Source organism: Zophobas morio, unplaced genomic scaffold (genome assembly GCF_036711695.1).
Source record: "Zophobas morio isolate AGI-343-1 ecotype UQ-CSIRO unplaced genomic scaffold, CSIRO_AGI_Zmor_V1 ptg000229l, whole genome shotgun sequence".
Lineage (NCBI taxonomy): Eukaryota > Metazoa > Arthropoda > Insecta > Coleoptera > Tenebrionidae > Zophobas > Zophobas morio.
In genome coordinates this window covers 70022-92302 of record NW_026972333.1, presented here as the reverse complement: position 1 = coordinate 92302, position 22281 = coordinate 70022, and the positions used below count along the sequence as shown (strand labels likewise).

Here is a 22281-nt window from a genome sequence, read left to right as displayed (position 1 = left end):
ACTTCAACACTGGCTTTCGATATTCAAAAAACTGTTGAGATCTATACAATGTAAGAGGCGACAAGAGATAAAAGTTATAAAGTTTCTTTTTAAATGAGAAAATATTATTGCTACCTAATACTACAGAAAGGAAACTTAATGGCTGCTCAATCTTTGCTAATTCTGAAACATTAAAAAAATAATATTAATTTTTTTGAAGTGTAGCAAGCCAAGTTCCTAACTGAAATCAAATTTAAGCTGTCTCTTATTTCTACTTTGAAAGTGTTATAGTAATATGTTTTTTATAATAAAAGTTAGTTCGTTCTGGTGTGTAGTGCAAGTTAAAAAGTCGTTTAAACATTAACAAAAAACTGGTGGAAAGCATCCTAGATGTTTATGTAAAATAATGCTAGAAAGTCAAAGATCTAAGCAGGTACAGCCCCGATTGGGTTTATTTCTTTTTTATAAAGTAGCATTTTTATAGTTAAATTTTTTTTTTAAGAGAAGAATCAGCAAAGTTTAGTACACAATTATTTTTTTTTCTTTCAATTAACAGTTAAATTCTAATTTAGTAAAGTAAATTAAATAGAGGCTTAACTATTTTAATCACTTGATTTTAGTAGCAAAAAACTTTTAGAATCCAAAAAGAAAGGAAATTGTAGATTCTGGTTAATTAAGAACTATACTTTAAACAGAATTTCCTTCGTAGAAACCAAAAAAAAATAGCTAAGCTTTTCTCTTAAAAGATCCAACAACGATAGCTTTGTCCAATTTTATAGTTCGTCATTACTTTAAACGAGACTTAAGTGAGAAGGAGTCCGTAAACAAGTTAATAAACATTTTAAATCTTTTAACAAACTAATCTATTTTAAAAAAGAGTACAGCTTGACTTTTGCTAAAGGTCCTTTGGTTAGTAAGTAATATTCACTGTAAGACTCTAAGACCACCCACTTTTCAATTTTTAACCAAAAAAAATAAGATGCGCATATTTTTCTATTAACTTTTTTATGTTTTTATTTTTAACTTTTTATTTCATATCATTATAGGACTTACACATACTTTCTCATTAACTTTTCTATAACAAGTTTTTTAAGGGGGAACTTGCTGAGGCTGCGTCGACTACTTTACAGGAGCGTTAACGGAGGCTATTTTGATTGGCTTGCCTGTTATTAAGTCAAATTTTTACGAGTTTTTTTTTTTAAATTTTTAAAAAATGGTTGGCTCTAAGTATTTTACAACTACAAAAAAAGGTTGTACTTTTGAACTATTTTATTAATACATTATAAATATTTATAAAAACACAATAATTATTGATCTTGTAGTTAAAAAAATAAAAAGTAAAAATATTATTTGTTAGGTGAAATTTATGAACTTAAAGATGATCTAAACAGCGATAACAAAAAAACTAGAACGGAAGCTGTGAAAAAGGTTATTGCAAACATGACCGTTGGCAAAGATGTTTCATCTTTATTTCCAGGTTTTTTAAGTTTAGAAATCACTTTTTTTTAATAATAAAAAAATCCACTTTTACAAGATGTGGTTAACTGCTTGCAAACGGAAGATTTAGTTTTAAAAAAGTTAGTATACTTATATTTGCTGAATCACGCTAAAACACAACCAGACTTGGTATTATAAGATACAATTAAGTACTAATTAATTAATTTTAATTATTTTATTATAAAAAAGGTTTCTTTTCCTTATTTTTAAATATTTTTAAGGCTTTGTTGGCTGTGAATACTTTTCAAAAGGATTCTGATGATAGTAATCCGCTTATACGTGCTCTTGCCATTCGGACTATGAGTTGCATTCGCGTTGATAAAATTTCCGAGTATTTGTGCAATCCGTTAAGAAAATGCTTAAAGGTTTTCGATTAATATAATTTTTTTTTAAAGTAAAATAAAAAATTAATTTCTTGAGATGTAATAATTTAATTATCTTATATAAAATAATATATTTAAATTACTAAAGCCAACAAATAATTTGAAATTATGGGTTATATAATTAACAATAGATTTTACGTAACGAAAATAATTTATAATAATATTTTTAAAGATTTTATTATATTTACTAAACGCCGCTCATAGCTAATTATACTCTAAATTTTTTTAAAAAATCAGAATCTAACTTCCGAGTTAAATATTCTTAATATTTTTATTCATAAATTAAAAAAATTAATCTCGACTCAAATTTATTTTGAAGATAGTTAAAAAAATAATTTAATAAACTACTTATAAAACTAATGGATTAGAGATTTATAAGCTTTATATTTGAAAGAATTATAGTATAATTTTATTAATAAAAATTTTTATAAAAATTAGTATTAAACAATACTAATATTTTAAAAATAAATTAAAAAAATTATTTTTAAATTTTTTAATTTCAAAAAATCAATTTGTTAACGAATTAATTTTTTTTTTCGGAAAAATAAAATATGTTAGAATATTTTTTACAATAATTACTAAAGATTTTTATATTTTTTTAATTTTTTTCAGGATGAGGATCCTTATGTTAGAAAGACTGCAGCAATTTGCGTTGCAAAATTATATAATATAAATCCTCAGCTTGTGGAAGATCAAGGATTTCTTATAACGCTTAGAGAATTCTTAAGCGATTCCAATCCAGTGGTACGGTTAATGTGGTTTTTGGAATTTTTTTCATGTGTATTAAAATTTTTACTTTATTACTACAATATTTGCAAATAAATTAAAATTGAAATCTTTTTAGAATAAATTTTTATTTATAAATCTATAGTTGAGAGTTATTTTTATAGTTTTTATTTATAAATTTATATAAATTTTCTTGTAAAATCAATTTTAAAGTTATTTTTTTATTTTTTATTTTATTATAACAATAATATTGTAATTTAAAGTTAATTCAAGTTTCTTAATTTTTTTTAATTTTGAGTTTAAAAATTCTAACAGATTTATAATAATATTAAAGTAAATTTGTACTTAATTTTTATTCTAGCTTTTTACTTTGCTATGCTAAAGTATAAGTTATAGTTAATCTAAACTTTTAATTATCTGAATTTTTTTTACTTGACCTCATATAGTGTTGCCAGCTATCAATAAATTTAGATATTTTATATAAAATTTTACTTTATTATTATAATAATTACAGTTAAATATAAAGCCGCAATCTTTTTTAGAGTTAACTTTTTAGTTTTTACTTATAATTTATAGTAAAAATAATTTTTAAAGTCATTTTTTCAAGTTAATTTAAATTATTGTAATTTTATTTAATGTTAATTTTTATTTTTCTACTTGATTTATATTAATAAAAAAGTAAATTTGTACTTAATTTCATTCTTTTTATTACTTTTCTTTGATAAAGTTAATCTCAGTTTTTATTTTTTTCAATTTTTTATATATATTAAAAATAACTTAAATATATAGTTAATAAAAATACTTACTTATTATAATATAAATTTTTTAAAAATTAAATTTGAATGCTTTCAGTTTATTTTTATTTTTTGTTTGAAGTTAATTTAATTTTTAAAATTATTTTAGTTAACTTTTAAGTTTTTATTTTTTTTTAATGATAATATATAATTTTAATTTTCAAGTTTTTAAATTATTTTTATTGTACATTTATAATTAATTTAAATTTTGAGTTTGCTTTTTAGTTGAATTCTTAGTTTTTACTTTATTTATAATAATTATATATAATACTAATTTTAAAATCTTTAAGTTAATTTTATTGTGTATATTAAATTAATTGAAATTTATAATTATTTCTAGTTAACGTTTGAGTTTCTACTTTTTTTAAAAAAATAATAATTATATACAATTTTAAAGTTGTTATTGTGGATTTATAATTAATTTAAATTTTGAATTCGGTTTTAGTTATTTTTAAAGTTTTTACTTTATTTGTAATAATAATTATATATAGAGTAAGTTTTGTATTTTTTTAATCAAATTTATAAAAATATAATAATTATAAAATTTAAAATCATATTAGTAAACTATTAAGTTTTTACTTTATTTATTATAATGATAAATATATATCCAATTTAATTTTATAATCTTTATATTATTTTTTTGTATAATCAACGTTTATTAAAAATTTTTAATCATTTTTATAATCATTTAATTAATATATACTTAATTTAAAGTAATAATAAAATTAATTTGATTTTTCTAATGTTTTTATAAAGATTTTTTTTTAAATCTATAATCAAGTAAATTTTAATTTTTTTAATTTCTATAGTTTTTAAAAAATATTATTTTTACGAAATTTAATTAAATAAATTAAATTATTTATTTTATAAATTTTTTAAAAAGTATTTTGGTTTAAACGTCTTTTTCAAAAGTTAAGACTTTATAACTTATTTTTAAGGAATTATTAAAAGGTTATAATATTATTATTTTATAGTAAAATTACTTATAACTTTTATTATTACTTTTCTTCTTTTTGTTATTTATAAAACTTTTTATACACGGAACTAGTAGTATTTATTTTTTTTTCTAAAATTTAGAATACCCAATTTTTTATTATATTTAGTTTTACTAAATATTAATACTATTAATATTTTATTATTACTATTATTATTATTCTTTATTCTTCCTTATTATTTAAATCAGAAATATTATTAATACTTTTATTTATCCTACTTTATTATATATATAAGAAATATTATTATTTTTACTATCAACATTATTATTTTTTAATATTATTTATACTAATAAAATTTATAATTATTATTTTCATAATTTATTCTTCTTTATTTTCTTAATCCAGCAATATTCTTATTAAATAATATTATTTATTGTTATCTATTTTTCTTTATTATTTAAAATCAGTAATATTAATACTATAATTACTCTTAATATTATCATTATTATTAATATTTTATATTATATATAATAAAACTTTTATTATTATTATTATTTATATTTATTTTTAAATTCAGAAATTTTATCATTATTATAATTATTACTGTTAATGAGGTTGTCGCTAATTCTGTTGCTGCGCTTTGCGAAATCAACGCGGTTTCTGAAGAAGACGTGGTTCTGCTAAACTCTGGAACTTTATATAAACTTCTGGCAGCTCTCAATGAGTGCACGGAGTAAAACTTCTATAATTATTAATTTTTTATATTAATAACAGTATCTTTTTTCACCGGTATTCTAATATCTTAAAATAATGAAAACTTTTTTTTAAGGCTTTTTATTGACTATTAATATTTCGTAATTTTTTTAATGTTACATATCAAATATATTATTAAAACTTTGTATTATTTATTATTAATATATTTCAATTCCTTTAAGATAATATAAATAATATAAACTTTTTTTATCAAGATTTTATATAAAATATATTTTATAAAACATTTATAACTTTTATTATCTTGTAGTAAAATAAAAACTTTTTTTCATAATTACCTTAAAATTTTTTAATAGTATTTAAATTATTGACTATTTTTTTATAATATAAAATATTTATTGATTATTATCAATATTTTCAAATTCATATAATATTTTATAAATAGTATAAACTTTTTATTATCAATCATTTAAACTATATTGTATAAAACTTTTATTATTATTATTTTCTATTTTATTAATGTTATAGTAATAAAAACTTTTTTATGAAATAAATATCATATATATATCTATTTAAAGTATTCATTATAAAAATAATATTTTAATTAAAACTTCTTAAAGTATATGAAAATATACGAAAAGTGAATTAATATACTAAGCTTACGCGTAATAAGTATAAGGATAACTCATTATTTTTAAAACTTTTTATTGATTATTATTAATATTTTATAAATTATTAAATTTTTTTTTCATAAATATAGATAAATTATAGTCTTTAAATCTTTTTATTAATAATTATAATTCTTTAATATTATAAAACTTTTTCTCATCAATATCACATAGAAATTATTTTATTTAGAAACATTTATCTAATTATTTAATATTTTATAATTCTTATCATATTATATAAATAATAAAAACTTTTTTTACTTGTACTATTTTATAATTCTTCACTTTATATAAATAATAAAAACTCTTTTCCATAAATATTATATATAAAACCTTTTACTAATTATTATTAATATTTTTATATAATTCATTCCATATAAATATTAAAAACTTTTTTCACCAATATTATATATAAAATATATATAGATGGGGCCAAATATTTATTCTTGACTGTCTCGCGACTATCGAACCGAAGAATTCTCGCGAGGCTGAAGGTATATGCCAGCGGGTCCTCCCTCGCCTCCAGCACGCAAACCCCGCAGTAGTCCTCTCCGCTGTAAAAGTATTATTACCATTTATTATGAGAAACATTTATCTATTAACTTTCTATATAGTTATTTTTATTATTTATTATAATTATATATTTATTGTTATTTATTTGTTGTTAGTAATATTTATATATTTACTATATATATATACAGTTATTTATGGTTATTTATTGCTTTCTTATATTTATAAATTATTGTTTTTTATTACTTTTTATTATAATTATATATTTATTATTATTTATTATTAATATTTTATATTTATTAATATTTCTATATTTACACATCACTTGTTTATTATTTATTTATATTATTTATTTGTTTATTATTTATTTATTAATACTATTTTTATATATATATTTATTAATATTATTTATTATTAACATTTACATGTTTACATACTATTTAGTTTTTTATTTTTTATTTTTAAACATTTTCTTATTAATTTTATTATTACTTTTTATTATTATAATATTTTTTATTATTTTAAATTTTTTATATTTTATTATTTTTATTAATATTATTTCTTCTTATAAATACTTTTATATTTACATTATTAATATTATTATTTTATTAATCTTATTTCTATTATAATTTTTTTATTATTATTAACATTTATATATTTACTTATGTATTTATCTTTTTATTATTATTTTTAAATATTAATTTATTATCACCATTTATATGTTTATTATTATTATGTATCATCATCATTATCTTTTAAGTATTATTATTTATTTCTAAATACTATTATTTATTAATTTATAATTATTGATTTATTTGCTTTTCTTATAATTATTTATTATTTTATTATTTTATTATAGCTTTTTTATAAATATTATTTATTTTATATTATTTATATAAAAATAAATTATTATTAAACTTCAAGAAAACTTTATTGGTATATTTAGTGTACAAAATTATAATAGGTAAAACTATTATAGTTTTACGGATAATAACAAAAAGAAAAAAAATTTATAAAACAATATTAAGTGAATATTTTCTTTATTTTTTAATTTAATTTTGATATAAATAATAGTAATAATTATAAGTAAAACAAAATATATTAAAAATTTTAATAAAAATAGTAATGAGTAAAGCATATATTTATAGAAATATACATAATTTTACTTCTTAAAATATCAAAATTTTTATTATAATAATAAGTAAAACATTTAGTATATATAAATCGTTTTAACAATAATAATAATAAAAGTAAAACCGAAATAATAAATATTACTTTTTACGTAAAATAAAACTTTTATTAACAATTTATATATAAAAAACTAAATTTTTTTATTATAAAAAAGTTTCTGCTAACTTTTTTGTTTAATAAAAATAATAAGCAAATTTGTTTATCATAAAAATGTTTTAATAATATTAAGTAAAACCCAATTAGTATAAAGTTTTCTTTAGTAACTTTAATACAATAATAATAAGTAAAATAAATATTTTAGGTTTGGCTTTTTAGTATATAAAGTATACTTAAATATTATAATAATAAGTAAAAATAAATTTATTAAGTATAACTTTTTAGTATATAAAGCTTTTTTAAATAAAATTTTATATAATAATAAGTAAAACTTTTATTATTATTAACTTTGATATGAAAAGGTTGTGCTAAAGTTCGTCGACTTTATAAGTGATGATGAATTTTTGAATGCGCTGAACAAAAAACTTTCACCTCCTTTAGTGCGTTAATTTTTTATACATATTATTATCGTATCGTATTACTTTCTTTTATTATTTATTTATATATATTTATTATTATTTACTTTTATTAGTTTTTATTTTTTTTTTTCAAGAGCGGCTCGGTATATATATATACACTGGGGAAGAACACTATTTAGTACCTGCTGCCATCAAACGACACTAAACCGCCGCTCGATACAAGTAACTACGCTAGTATAACAGTACTAATACCATATAATACTATTACACCAGCGGCTCTGGATCAGAGCAGTAGTGTTCTTAATCATCACTCATCAGCTAGTTCTTGTTCTGGCGGTGTTTGTCTTTGCTACCAACCTTCAACCGAGAATAGTACTAGCCCACTTAGCAAGTTACAGCCCAAGTGGTCCACAAGGGTTTCACAGGCTCAACCTAAGCAAACTAGATATAGAACCGCTTCGGATGGAAATGCTAGTGTACGTTAGTAAGGTTTTACTTCCGCGAGGTTTATGAGCCTGTTGGCTTCGAATTCAGCATAAGTCATTTTTATAGCTCAAAGTTCTCGTGAACTAACCAGTTTTTTATTACACTTTTATGTGCAAAACAAAAAAAATTTCTTCCTTTTTTTACGTATATATTTATATTTTTTTATTTATTTTACATATTTTTTATTAGTTTTTATATAATTTACAATTTATTTATTATAAATAAAGTATACATATTCATATTTATCTGCACTGAAAAAAAAACTTTCCCCTCTTTAGTGCTTTGCTTCTTTTTTTTTGTGTAAATTCTTATGTTATTATATATTCTCTAATTTTTTTTTATATCTTTATATTTACTTTTCATATTATATATCGTTTTTATATTTTTTTTTAGTATTAATGTATTTTATAACTTTTTTAATATACATAAAGTAAACTTGTTACTATTAATATGTGTGCCTAATAAAAGCTTTTTTTTTTGCTTTAATGCGTTGCTTATATAAATATATATATTTACCTTTTTAATAGTTTTTATATAAATTTTTATATGAGTTTTCTTGTTTTAAAACCTTTTTTTTATAAATAAAGTAAAATTATATGAATTTATATGTAAAAAAGGTCACACTTTTGTCTTCCGAAGCCGAAGTGCAGTACGTTGCGCTTTGCAATATAAATATAATCATACAAAAGTTTCCTTCTATTCTTCAGCGGGAAATAAAAGTATTATAAAAGTTTATTATTATTTTCAGTATTATTATTGATTTTTTTTCAGTCTTTTTTCGTGAAATATAACGATCCACCCTATGTGAAATTGGAAAAGCTTAAAATAATGATGCTATTGGCTTCGGAGTATAACGTGGCGCAGGTGAACTTTGATTTATTATTATTACTGCTTTTATAGTATAATCATTATATTCCTTTCAACGTTCTTCCTTATTGTTAATATAATATTTTAGAGTTAAAATAGCTGTATTCATTCTTATTATATTTTATTATTTTTAATGAGCTTTGAATTCATTATTTTGTTATTATTATTATTCTTATTATTTTATTACATTTTTTTTAATGAACATTAAAATAGTTTTATTTCTTATATTTTTTCATTATTATTATATTAATATAATTATTATATAAATATATATTTGTAATATTTTTTAAAAGCAATGCTGTATTTTATATTTATTAGTATTTACATTTTATTTTATATATATTTTTCCTTAGAAAATATAAAATAATTGTATTTATAATTATATATTTTTCATATTATACTATTTATATATCATTATTAAATTTGTACAAACATTTACTTAATTGTATATATTATTATTTTCATATTTACTGTTTATACTTTTTTTAATTTTAATTAATTATATTTTTATATATATTTATTAAGTGCATTTGACTCTGTATTATTATATTGTTAAAATAAATATTAAACATATTATCATTATTATATAATTTTTTTAAAACTTTATTATTATTATTATTATTATTATTATTATTATTATTATTATTATTATTATTATTATTATTATTATTATTATTATTATTATATACGAAAATAAAAAGATTTTATCTGAACTGAAAGAATATTCAACGGAAGTGGACGTCGACTTTGTGCGGAAAGCCGTAAATTCTATTGGTCAGTGCGCTATAAAAATAGAAAGTTGTGCGGAAAGGTGAAAATTTATTATTATTATCTATAAAAATTTACTTTTTATTATTAATATTTATTTCTTTTAAAAAAAAGATAATTGCTTGTAGTTACTTTTTTATTTTGTTTATTGTATATACTTTTTATTATCTATAAAGATATTTACTTTGAATTATTCTTGTATTACTATTTTTATTCTAATATATTTTTTTCTAATTGTTGTTATATATATAATTTTTTTTATAATATATAATATTTTCACTTTTATTTATAATAATAATTATAATTATTATATATAAATATATTGTTACCATATTTTTTTAATATTTATTATAAATTTATATTTAATCCCATATAAAATTTACTTTTTTTTTATTATCAAAATTATATTATTATTTTATTTTTTATTATATTTATTATTATATATTAATACTATTTACTTTCTATTATTATTATTATAGTTCTATTTCACTTATTATAATTATTATTATATATGTTAATATTTTCTTTAAAAGATATATTACTTATAAAAGTTCTAACCATAGAAAACGTATAGCAAAAGAAACTTTTATAGTATAAAAAATAATAATATTATTATAAACTTATGTTATAAAAATACAAATATATATGATAATACCCTTTTTTATTCTTTTATTATTTTTTATTATTTTATAGTTTTTATTATTGTTTTTATAAATATTATTAGTCTTATAAACTTTTGTATATGAATATATAATAAAAATATAATCAAATTTTATTTCATATTTTTATTATTATTATTTTATAAAGCTTTTATTATTTTTTTATTGAAAATATAACAGTAAACTTTTTATATATTTTTTTTTCATATTTATATTAATATTTATGAAGTTTTTTTTTTAGTATACCAATTTTTTTTATTAATAAATGTTCTTATGTTTAAAAAAAGAATTTATTAACAATATCATTTTAAAAAAAGTTATTATTATAGTTTATAATAAAATGATATTAAAGGAAATATTAAAAAAATTATTATAATATAAAGTAATGGATTCTAATAATAGTATAAATAATAAAAATGTATTGATAATGATAGTAATAATATAGAAGATGTATTATTTTTAATAGAAATAATTAGTAGAAAAGTATAAATAATAATTTTAGAAAAGTTTTTATTATAATTTTTAAACTAAGTAGAAAAAAGTATAATAGTGTTCATAATAATAATAAAATATTTATTAATAAAAATAATGAAAGAGTATCAAGAATGTTAATAAATAAAATTTCTTTATAACTAATGAATAACGAAATATATTAATAATAAAAATCATATAAAAGCTTTTATTATTAAAAATAATAACAAAAAAATATAGTAATAGTGAAAATTATATTATAAAATAAAAAAAATTGAACAAATAAGAAAGTAAAGTTTTTATGTAGGAAATGGATAACAGAAATAATAGTGATAGAAAAGTTTTTATTATAATATCTGAAATTTTGAAAAAGAATAAAAAAGTTGATAATATTTAAAGTTTGTATTACGATTTCAAAAATAAATAGTAAGAGTATAAATGTTTATTAAATATTAGAAAAAAGATTTTATTATAATATGAAACATATATAATAAAAAGTATTAAGTTTTATATAAAAAGTTAATAAAAAAGTATTTATTAATAATGTCTACAACAAAAATTATTAATTTTTTTTTAAAAAAAAAAGTTAATAATAAAATATAAATAATAATTATAATAATAGAAAAGTTTTTATTATAATATAAAAAATATATAAATAATGTTTATAATAATACGAGTAAAATTATTTTTCTATATAATAATAACTTATATTTTTTATCTTTATATAAATAACATATAGATAAAAATTTATTAATAAAAAAGTAGTTTAATGTTTATTTTTGAAGAAGTAATAAGTAAGATAAAAATAATACTAATACAATACTCATCACCTTTATTATATTAAAAAGTATATCACAATTAAAAAATAATACTAATTAAAAATTATATATATTTTTTATTTATATAAAGAAGTATAATAAAAATATAATACCAATAAAAAAGTTATTCATATAAAAAAGATGCGTCGAGGCGCTTATGGAGTTGATACAAACAAAGGTAAGTTATATCGTTCAGGAGGCTGTCATAGTTATAAAAGGTTATTATTATTATTATTATTATTATTATTATTATTATTATTATTATTATTATTATTATTATTATTATTATTATTATTATTATTATTATTATTATTATTATTATTATTATTATTATTATTATTCTGTATAAGATATTCTTCGTAAATATCCGAACCAATACGAGCGCGTTATTCCTAAAATTTGTGGTTATTTGGATGCCCTTGACGACATTGATGCTAAAACTTCAATAATTTGGATCATTGGTGAGTACCCGCAGCGAGTAGAAAACGCGGACGAGCTGTTGAGTTCGTTTCTCGATAGTTTTGTAGAGGAACCCGCACAGGCACGCTTTTTATCATTATTATTACTATTATTGTTTATTACTATTCTGAAAGGTTCAACTTCAGTTACTTTCTGCGACTGTTAAACTTTTTCTGAATAAACCACAAACCACACAGTCCCTCCTCCAAAGAGTTTTGGGTATTATTTGTATTTATTATTATTATTATTACCTAAAAACTTTAAAATTATTATAAGTTCGGTTTTTCTTTATTCTTAAATATTTTATAATTTTTTTTTAGTAATTTTTTGTTACAATTTATACGTTATTCTATTGGCCTATAATTATTCCAGTTTATATTGGTTGTTTATTTTATTAATAGTAATTTATTGTCAATTAAAATAATCTTTTTTTTATTTTGATTAATTACTTTTTTGCTGGCTTATAACTATTTTTATTATTAGTGGAGGTTTATATAAGGCTATTCATATTATTATATCATTTTAATTATTTTAAAACCATTTTTTAATACTTTTTTAGTTGTTTATTTAGGAAAAAAGTATTATTACTATTTTTATTTTTGTTTCTTATCATTTTCATTAAAAAATAAGTACTCAAAATTAATAAGTTAACATTTCTTTATTTTCCTAATAACATCTGATTTATTCTACTCCATACCTATTCCATTGGCTGATAACTCTACAAATTTATAATGGAAAATAATACACCTTAGTTTCCTGATTTGTTTTTTAGTACCGATGTATAATTATTTGATTGGCCTATAAAGTTTTAGTTATTTTTTTATTGGCTTTCAAATCCCTCCCCTTCAAATATCTTTATATGAAATTTTTTACAATAATATAACAACTATTCGTCATTTTTAAAATTGTCTCTCATCGGTTATATAATAATATTGATCCGTTTTCATTATTTTATCTACACTTTAAAGGATAAAGATCGTTTTTCTGACGTAAATTAGACTGTTCTTTCACTTAGTAATACTTAAATATCGTTTCGTTATATGTTTACTTAAATATAACATGGCTTCTATAATATTTAAACAGTACCTAGACAATGTCACCCGAATTAAGTGCAAAAAATAAACCAATTATAGATGTTCTCATTTATTTTTCTATGACGTCATAGAATTATCCACCAATGCGGATAATCCGGACTTGAGGGACCGCGCGTATATTTACTGGCGGCTTTTATCGGCCGATCCAAACGCTGCACGCGCTGTTGTTCTAAAGGAAAAGGTTATAATTAATTATATTTCATTATTAGTTACTTATTATTATTATTTACTCTTAAACTGTCTTTTGTTTATCAATCAGAGTATTATAAAACTTGCTTAAAAATTTATATAATTATAATATTTATTATAACGCTTATAAGTAAGGTATTAGTACTTCCTTTTTCAAAAAAGTATATGAAGATATAATTATATAACGATTACTATTATTATTGCTATGAATATTATTATATTTTACTTTCTTTATAGCCTTCTATATCTCCTCAATACAATTTTATTGAGCCTTCATTACTTGATGAACTTATAAGAAATATTGGAACGCTTTCTTCCGTTTACCAGAAACCCGCGAGTGCCTTCTACAGCGGCAGAATTACGGGTTTTTTATTATTATTACTATGAATTATATATTTTATAGTAGTATTAAAATTATCTAGTATTAACATTTTTTAACTTTGTATTATTTTTATAAAAAATTTGATAATAACTTTTTTTTATTTTTTTTAAAAAGTTTAATTCTTATTTATAATATTCTTATTTTTATAAATTTTTATCTATTATATAAACATTTTGATATTTTTTTGGTAATAAAAAAATGTTTTTATTTTTAGGCCATATTTATACCTATAAAATAAAATATTTATAATAATTAGTTGAAAAAGTTTCTAATAATATATAAAATTTCTTTATTTTTAAAGTAGTATAGTATTATAAATTATACTTATTTATAATGAAAAGCCATAAATTAATGTATTTTTAATGAACCTAAAAAAATATATCAGTACTTTTTATGAAGTAAATTTTTTTATAAGTACTTTTCAAAACTTTTGGGATGAGAAACTTTATTAAAAGATTTTTGTTATAAAAGTTAATAATTTAGTATTAATAAATTAAAGAGTATATAAAGTATATCAAAGTTAAAAAAAAAATGAATATTATTTTTATTACAAAAAAAAAATTATGAAATATTACTATATATAATTTATAACATTTTATTTATACTTTTACAAAACTTTAATGTGAATTTCTGAAGTTAAAAATTTTTAACATAAAATATTTCTTTTTTTTTTTTAGAGTTTCAAAAGGAATAAAGAAAATATTTAGAATAGACAGGAAAATAAAATATTTTGCTAAAAAGTTTTACTTTATAACAAAAAATTCATAAAATAGTTGTGATATAAATTTTTATTCTAATATTTTATCAAAAGTAATGATGGATAAGTATATTTATTCCAAAAAAGTCTTAAAATTATATTCAAATTTTGCTAAAAGTTAAATATTATATATCAAACTTGTTTAAATCACTTTTATGCAAATAATTTTATATTAAAAAAAATAAATACATAATTTTTTATAAAAAAAGTTTTATATACTATTAAAAAAATTAGTAATGTTAATTTTGTTAGCTACGTTCATCAGTAAATAAATAAAAATTCGGATTAAGCTTTTACTATAAAATTTTTACTAAGTTAAATTAATAAATTTATTACGGAAAATTTGTATGATAATTTTATTAAAAATTATAATTCTGCAAAAATAATTATTATTAGAAATAAAAAATTCATTCAATAAAGTTTTTATTATAAAATATTTAAACAAAATTTTTATATACTATTAAAAATTCGCTAAAAAAAGTTTAACTTTATAAGAATTGTAGTAATTTTTTGTTAATAATTTCTTTTTTGCAAATATTTTTAGAATTAAAATAAAAAAAAAAACTTTCAATAAATTATTATTATAAAATCCTTAAAAATTAAAAAAAAAAAATAAAATCAATATAAGTTTTTATATATAATCAAAAAATTTACTAAAAGTATAAATTTAACAAAAATTGTATGATATTTTTGTTAATAATTACTTTTTATACAAATATTTTTATTAAAAATAGTAATAACTTTTATAAAGTCTTTATTATAAAATATTTAAAAATTAAAAAAAAACTAATTAATTCATTACGAAAAGTTTTATATAATAAAAAATTGCTAAAAAATTAAACTTTATAAAAAAATTTGTAATATATTTTATATGAAATATTATTATTCTAATATTATTAATTAAAAAAAAATATTAGTTACTAAGAAACTTTTAAAGTTCTGTTAATAAATTTTTAAGGAATAATTTTTATTTATAAAAAATTAAATAAAATTGTTCCATTTTTTTGACTATTTGGAAAAATTTCTATTCAGTTAAATTTACTTTTTTTGTAATATAATTGCAATAAAATTATTCTTATGCGGACATTTAAGAAAATAAAAGAAAGGAAAAACTTAAAAACTTTTTAAATCAAATTTAATAAAAAAATTAATATATATTTTTTAGCGTAAAAAGTCAACGTAACTTTTATTGTGCAACATTGAAGGTTTTCTTTGAAACTAAACTCAAAAAATATCGTACTGATTAATTTTATATTAATAATTTTTTTTGTAATATAATTTTAATAAGAATAATTTTTAAGCGGATATTTAAAAATAAAATAAAAAAACTTTATAAAAAATTATTTTTTAGCAAAAAAAATTAAAATATTTAAGTTACTTTCTATAACAACATTTCCTATGTAAGTATACCCTTAAAGTTTTTTGTAATAATTAATAAAGATATTTTCTTTTGCATTTTTATTAATACAATTAAAAATATAAATTATTCATAAATATTTTAGTTTGGTTATTATATTAAAACTACTTTAATAATAAATTTTTCCAAAAAAAAAATATATTATATTAAATGTACTTTCTTTAATAATACTTTCTTTATTTATATTATATAATTTATAAATATTCGTAAAATATTTTTTTTTATTTTTACCAAAGCAGTAAGTTACCATTATTTACTTAATATTAAGACTTAATTTTTTTAGTTTTGACAAAGATATTTATTAAAATTATATTATTTTAGTAAATTTTATATAATAAAATATAAAAATTAAACTTTTATTAAAAAAAATGTTTGTAAAGTCTTCAAGGAAAAATTGCAAATATTTATATTTTTGGTTGAAAATTTTTTTATATATTTTTAAAAAAATATATTATTTTTCTGTAAAAAATTTGAATAGTTTTTAAAAAAAAATTCATTATAATTATTTCAAGTTGTTATTTATTATGAAGATTTGAAAAAAAAATCGTAACTTTTATTAAAATATTATATAAATTTAAACAAATTTAGTAAAATATATAACTTTAATTTCTTCTCTAAAATTAAAAAAAATAAAATAAAATTTTCATTATATTTATTTTCAATAGTAAATTATTATTAAGAATTTTATACAACTTTGAAATTTTTTCTTTAAAAATATTTCTATTGTTCGAACTTAAAAAAAAATTCCGTTATTTTATATAAATTTGTAAATTTCATTATTACTAATACTTTAATAATTTTTTTTTATAAATTTATATAGTTTTAGAGGAAAAGCATTAGAATTAGTCAAATTAAAAAAATTTTTAAAAAAAATAAAAATTGAATTCTCTTTATAAAAAAAAACAAAGTTTTTAATAGTATAAAAATTTCATTATTATCATTTTTTATTGTAAATGTTTAGTTAAACTTTTTTATATTTCCAAACAAATTTTTAAAAAGAAATAAATATAGTTTTATTTTATTAAAAAAATTACAAGTTTTTTAAAAGCATAAGAATTTCATAATCATTATTATTTTATTATTAATATTTAGTATAAATTTTCGTACAATTTCCCAAACAAATTTTTTCTAAATAATTTAAAAATTTATAATAATTTGAAAAAAAAGTAAAAGTTTTTCAAAAAGCATAAAAATATCATTATTATTACATTTTGTGTAAATATTTAGTAAAGAATATGTAATATATATAACAAATTTTTTTATAAAATAAAAATTTATGTTCACTTTAAAAAGTTTCGAAAGCATAGAAATTTTCATAATTATTTTGATAATTTTTCCAACAAACTTTATAAAATTTATAAATTTTAAAAGTAAAAGAAATTTAATTATTTTTTAATGTAATATTTATTGTAAATTTTATAAAATTTCATTAATATTTTTGAAAATATATTAAATTTCATTATTTTTATATTCTCGTTTGTAATTTTTATCAAATATTTTATAGCGTATTAATAATTTTGTGTTAAACAAAATTTTCTAAGAAAATAATATTTTTTTTCGTAATAAAGTTTAGAAATTATTTTCATCTGTATTATTTCGAATTCTAAATTTTTTTAATCAAGAATTCTATATAATTTCAACTTTTTAAGCAAAAAATTCACCATTGTTATTGTATAATTTAACATTTTATTAAAACAATATTTTTTATATTTATAAAAGAAATTTAAGTTTTTAGTGCAAAAAAATTATTATAATCTTTATTTTTGCATAAAAATTTTTGGAAGCTTTTAAGCCAATGAAATTCATTTTAAAATTTTTTTATATAAAATATTTTTTTATTATAAAATTTACTTTTTTTTTTCGTTTGTTATTATAAACATTTTGAAAAGTTGTTTTTCTCCATAATATATTAAATTTTAGAGGAAGTGTTAATATAGTAATAATCAATAAACAGAACAATACTAAAAGTAAAAAATATACTTATAAAAGTTCCCTTATGCCAAATTTAAGAATTTATTTTTGAAAATTCTGGTATTAAAAAATTTTTGATATTGCTGTTCTTATAATAATAATATCAAGTTTTTATACAAAAACGTCAAAATAATGAATAATTATACATTAAATATATATAAATTTTGTTATTTTAGTAATATATAAAAATATGATCTTTAATAACTTATAAATAATAATAATAAGAAAATATTTATTAATAAAAAAAATATAAATAAAAAGATTAAAAATAATTTTCTTGATGTAAAAATAATTTATAGTTAAAATATTTATTTAAATTATGAAAATTAAAATTTAATAACAAAGATTTAATTTTTATATATTTATATCCATTATAATAATAGTGAAATGTACTTTATAATATTTATAATATACATAAATAAAATTTTTTCGTTATAATAATTTTTATTGCTAAATATTAACTTCTTTTTTTATTTTTATTTTTTATATGAAACAAAAATTTTTATAAATTTTTCTTCATCAAGTTTTTCAAATAAAATTTTATTTCACTATTAAATTAATATATAAAAATAGTGAATTATAAGTGTATTTTTATATATATTTTACAGGATTTTCTTATAAACGTCTTTCTCCATCCGAAATTGAAAATTCTCCGATGGATGATACTTCCGCAGTGTACTTTTATTAGTATTTTATACATATAAATTCGTTTTTTTACATGTAAAAAACTTTTTTTATATTTATTTCATGAATTTTATAAGCATTAGCGGTTTTTTTTTAAATTTTATACTTTTTATATATTAATTTATTATAAATATTTTTTTATAAATATTTATTATTTTCATCCCTTCTAGTTTAAGAAAGTCAGCTTAACTATTACTATTTATAATATCTTCATTAAAAAAAATTATTTAAAAAAAAAATGTTTTTCTGAATATCTGTTGGCTATAAACTTTTCACTAAAATTCTAATTTTTATAATTTTTAATCAACAATATTTTCAATTTTATTAATTATTATAAATAACTTTTAAAAGTTCCTTTTAGTTTATTAATTCATTTATATTTATTAATACGAATAATAACAATAATAATATATAATAGTTTAAAAAATATATTTTTCTTTAGCTTATATACTAAATAATATATAGTTATTGTAATTAACTTAAACTTTACTTATTATTAAGTATTTATTTTTATTTACTTTTTTACTAAATATATTATAGTTTTAACTAGCTTTAAAATATTTCACTATGTAAAGAAGTTATTTTTATATTCTGTTATAATTAATATTAATAAGTAATAAGTAACTATAATTATTTGAATTTATACGATATAATTGTAAGCAATAACATTATTTACTATATAGTAAGCAACTCATAATTGACTGCTTCTTTATGGAATAATTATTAATAATAATAAATAATTATTTACTTTTTGATAAGCAAATGGTAATTATTTGCTTTTATAAGAAATTATAATGATTAGTAATAATAATTAAAAATTAGAGCGTAAACATTTACTTTTTACTATTTTTCATTCTATGCAGAAGCGCTCCAACTTTAATTGAGGATTTGATGAATTTCAGTATAAACAATTACAACGAATCCTCGTAACTTTTATTTTTTTTAGCATTTTTTATTGGTTTTTTTGGTATTTTTATTATTTTTTTAAATTTTTCATATTCATTACTAAATATATATATATATTACTTTAAAATTTTGTAATTTTTATGATTTTTATAGAAAATTTTATATAATAAATATTCTTTTTATGTAAGTTTTATTATTAAGTTTTTTATATATATACAAGAAAATAAATATTATTAATATATTATTTTTCATGATATTTTTTTATTCATTATATTTTATATACATTCATTATTTTTGATAATTTTTAATTTTTATTTTTGTTAGGAAAGTTTATAATAAAATATTTTTTTTATAAATTTGCATATTTTATTATATTTTATATATTTTTTAAAATATATATTAATTTTTATAATATTTATTAATTTTTTAAACTTATAAACGCATTACTTTTCATGTATGTTAATCATTTCTTAATTTTATAAATTTTATTATATTTAAATTATTTATTAAATTAAAAAGAATATAACTTTTCGTTATTTCTTTTTACTAAATTTTTAAATATTTCTTTTAAATATATTAAAAATAATATATTTATTATTTTTTTATTTATTATAATTTTTACTATATAAATTAGATCTTTTATATTTTTATTAAATATTAATTTAATAAATTAATTTTTTCCTTTGATATTTATATATTTTTTTGTTTTTATTAAATATATTTTACGTTTTAAACCTGTTGTTAAGTTATTTTTTAACAAATTTATAATTATCATTTTTATTAAATATAAATTAAATTATATTTTTTTTTTTGTTTCTTATTTTTATTATTCTTATTTTATAAATTTTTGTTATAATTATTTTATTTTATTATATATTTTTTTTATTATAGTAAATTTTTTCATATTCTTATTAAAATACATATTATTTATTGTATATATTTAAGGGAAGCGTCTTTTAAATATAACGACGATCCTTCTGAAGAGATCCCTGCAGGTACCGAACTTTCCGGCTCAACGGAAAGAACACAGAAAGACTTGAATTTTTTATTTGAGTTATAAAAAATTATAATAAAAATAATATTCAATTTTTTAATTTTACGTAAAAAAAATTGAATAAAGAAGAGATTTTCATTTACTTAATTTATAAAAAAATATTAAAAATAATATATAAAAATTAATACTCGAAGAATTTTTGTTTTAATAAAAAGGAACTAAAAATTATTTAAAAACAATGTCAATTTTTTTTTTTACTTTTTGGATTTATTTTTTCCGTTAGTTTAAGCCTCCACCAAGTATTGTATTAAGTTATTAATAATAAAGTAATTATATTAAAAAATATTAAAAAAAATTTTAATAATTAGATAATTATATAAAAAAATATAAAAATGTTTACAATAAGGTTATATTAAAAAAAACGTATATAAATAATAAAACAAGGGGAAAACAAAAATATTATATATTAATGGAACCATGGAAAAGTTTCCAGCGTTCTGGAATGGGGAGAAGGAACAAATTCCTCAATTATGGGGTATGTTTAAGCGTAAAATCGGTTCTATTATCTGAATAGCTCGCTTTTTTAGTGGAAGTTGTACATATCACTCCAGTATTTTTTCCAGCGTGCTTTTCGCTAGAGAAATTTTGAGGAGTTGTCCAAATGTAACTTAAAATATAATCAAAAGGAGGTTCTTGAGTGATTTCAAACAATATAAAATTGTCAATACTGATAAAATTTAAGGACCTTTGTTAACGACGAAAACGCAGTAACGCAGTATCTAGATTAAAGTCACATCTTGTCTTTTGGTACTATTATTCAAGAAAAAAAGTGGCTTAAATACTGCAAAGATAAATTTCCTGATTTTAATCAGAACGCTAGAAGGAACAGCGTAAAAGTGGAAAAGTCAAATTCTACAACCAGATAAGCCTTGACTAACGAGATATAAACAGGGAGACCTTAATGAATTATATGAGTTTATAAAAGGGTTTTGTGTTCAACTTTTAAAATATTCATAAAGAGTTGTCGGAGGCTCTTGAATTTTTTAAGCTTGTTTCTCCAAGAAAATAATAAAAGTAAGCAATGTAGCTTGTGTTTACACCACTTTAAAATTTCTCGTTTATTACTGGAGGATTATAAACAAAAAACTACAATTTTTAAAGTGGTTACCTGCTGGCTTACGGAAATTTAAAATATTGTTTTAGCTTCATTCTTTCATTGGAAATTCTCATATCTGATACTATTTTTTAGAGAATTAAATTTTTTTATTAGCTTTCATTTTTTTTTAATAAAATTTATAAAAAAAAATTTGTAATTATATGAATTTTACTGTAGTACGAATTGATAATAGCTTAACTTTATTTGTGCGGGGCAGTTTTATTATTATTAATTAAAAAAATAAAATTATTTTGTGGCTACATCATAATATACATATACAGTAAACTCTCTTTC

General features: G+C 17.1%; 1 protein-coding gene across 1 annotated transcript; it reads left to right on the top strand.

The window, feature by feature from the left end:
- Positions 1-1152: 1152 nt before the first annotated feature.
- Positions 1153-20897, top strand: LOC135146490 (AP-1 complex subunit beta-1-like). Its single transcript, XM_064078630.1, has 19 exons — positions 1153-1229; positions 1337-1456; positions 1514-1605; positions 1698-1841; positions 2472-2603; positions 4929-5047; positions 6120-6255; positions 7853-7930; positions 9013-9114; positions 9167-9259; positions 9964-10073; positions 12120-12196; positions 12329-12519; positions 12572-12656; positions 13603-13712; positions 13958-14084; positions 18856-18922; positions 19795-19857; positions 20783-20897. Exons 1-19 carry the CDS (start codon positions 1193-1195, stop codon positions 20895-20897), a joined length of 1998 nt encoding a protein of 665 aa, XP_063934700.1. The 5' UTR covers positions 1153-1192.
- The last annotated feature ends 1384 nt before the right edge of the window (positions 20898-22281 follow it).

Coding starts and splice junctions, on each gene's coding strand:
- LOC135146490 (XM_064078630.1), top strand. CDS start 1,193: ATGGTTGGCTCTAAGTATTTTACAACTACAAAAAAAG. Junction 1,457..1,513: donor TGTTTCATCTTTATTTCCAG/GTTTTTTAAGTT, acceptor CACTTTTACAAG/ATGTGGTTAACTGCTTGCAA. Junction 19,858..20,782: donor AACAATTACAACGAATCCTC/GTAACTTTTATT, acceptor TATATATTTAAG/GGAAGCGTCTTTTAAATATA.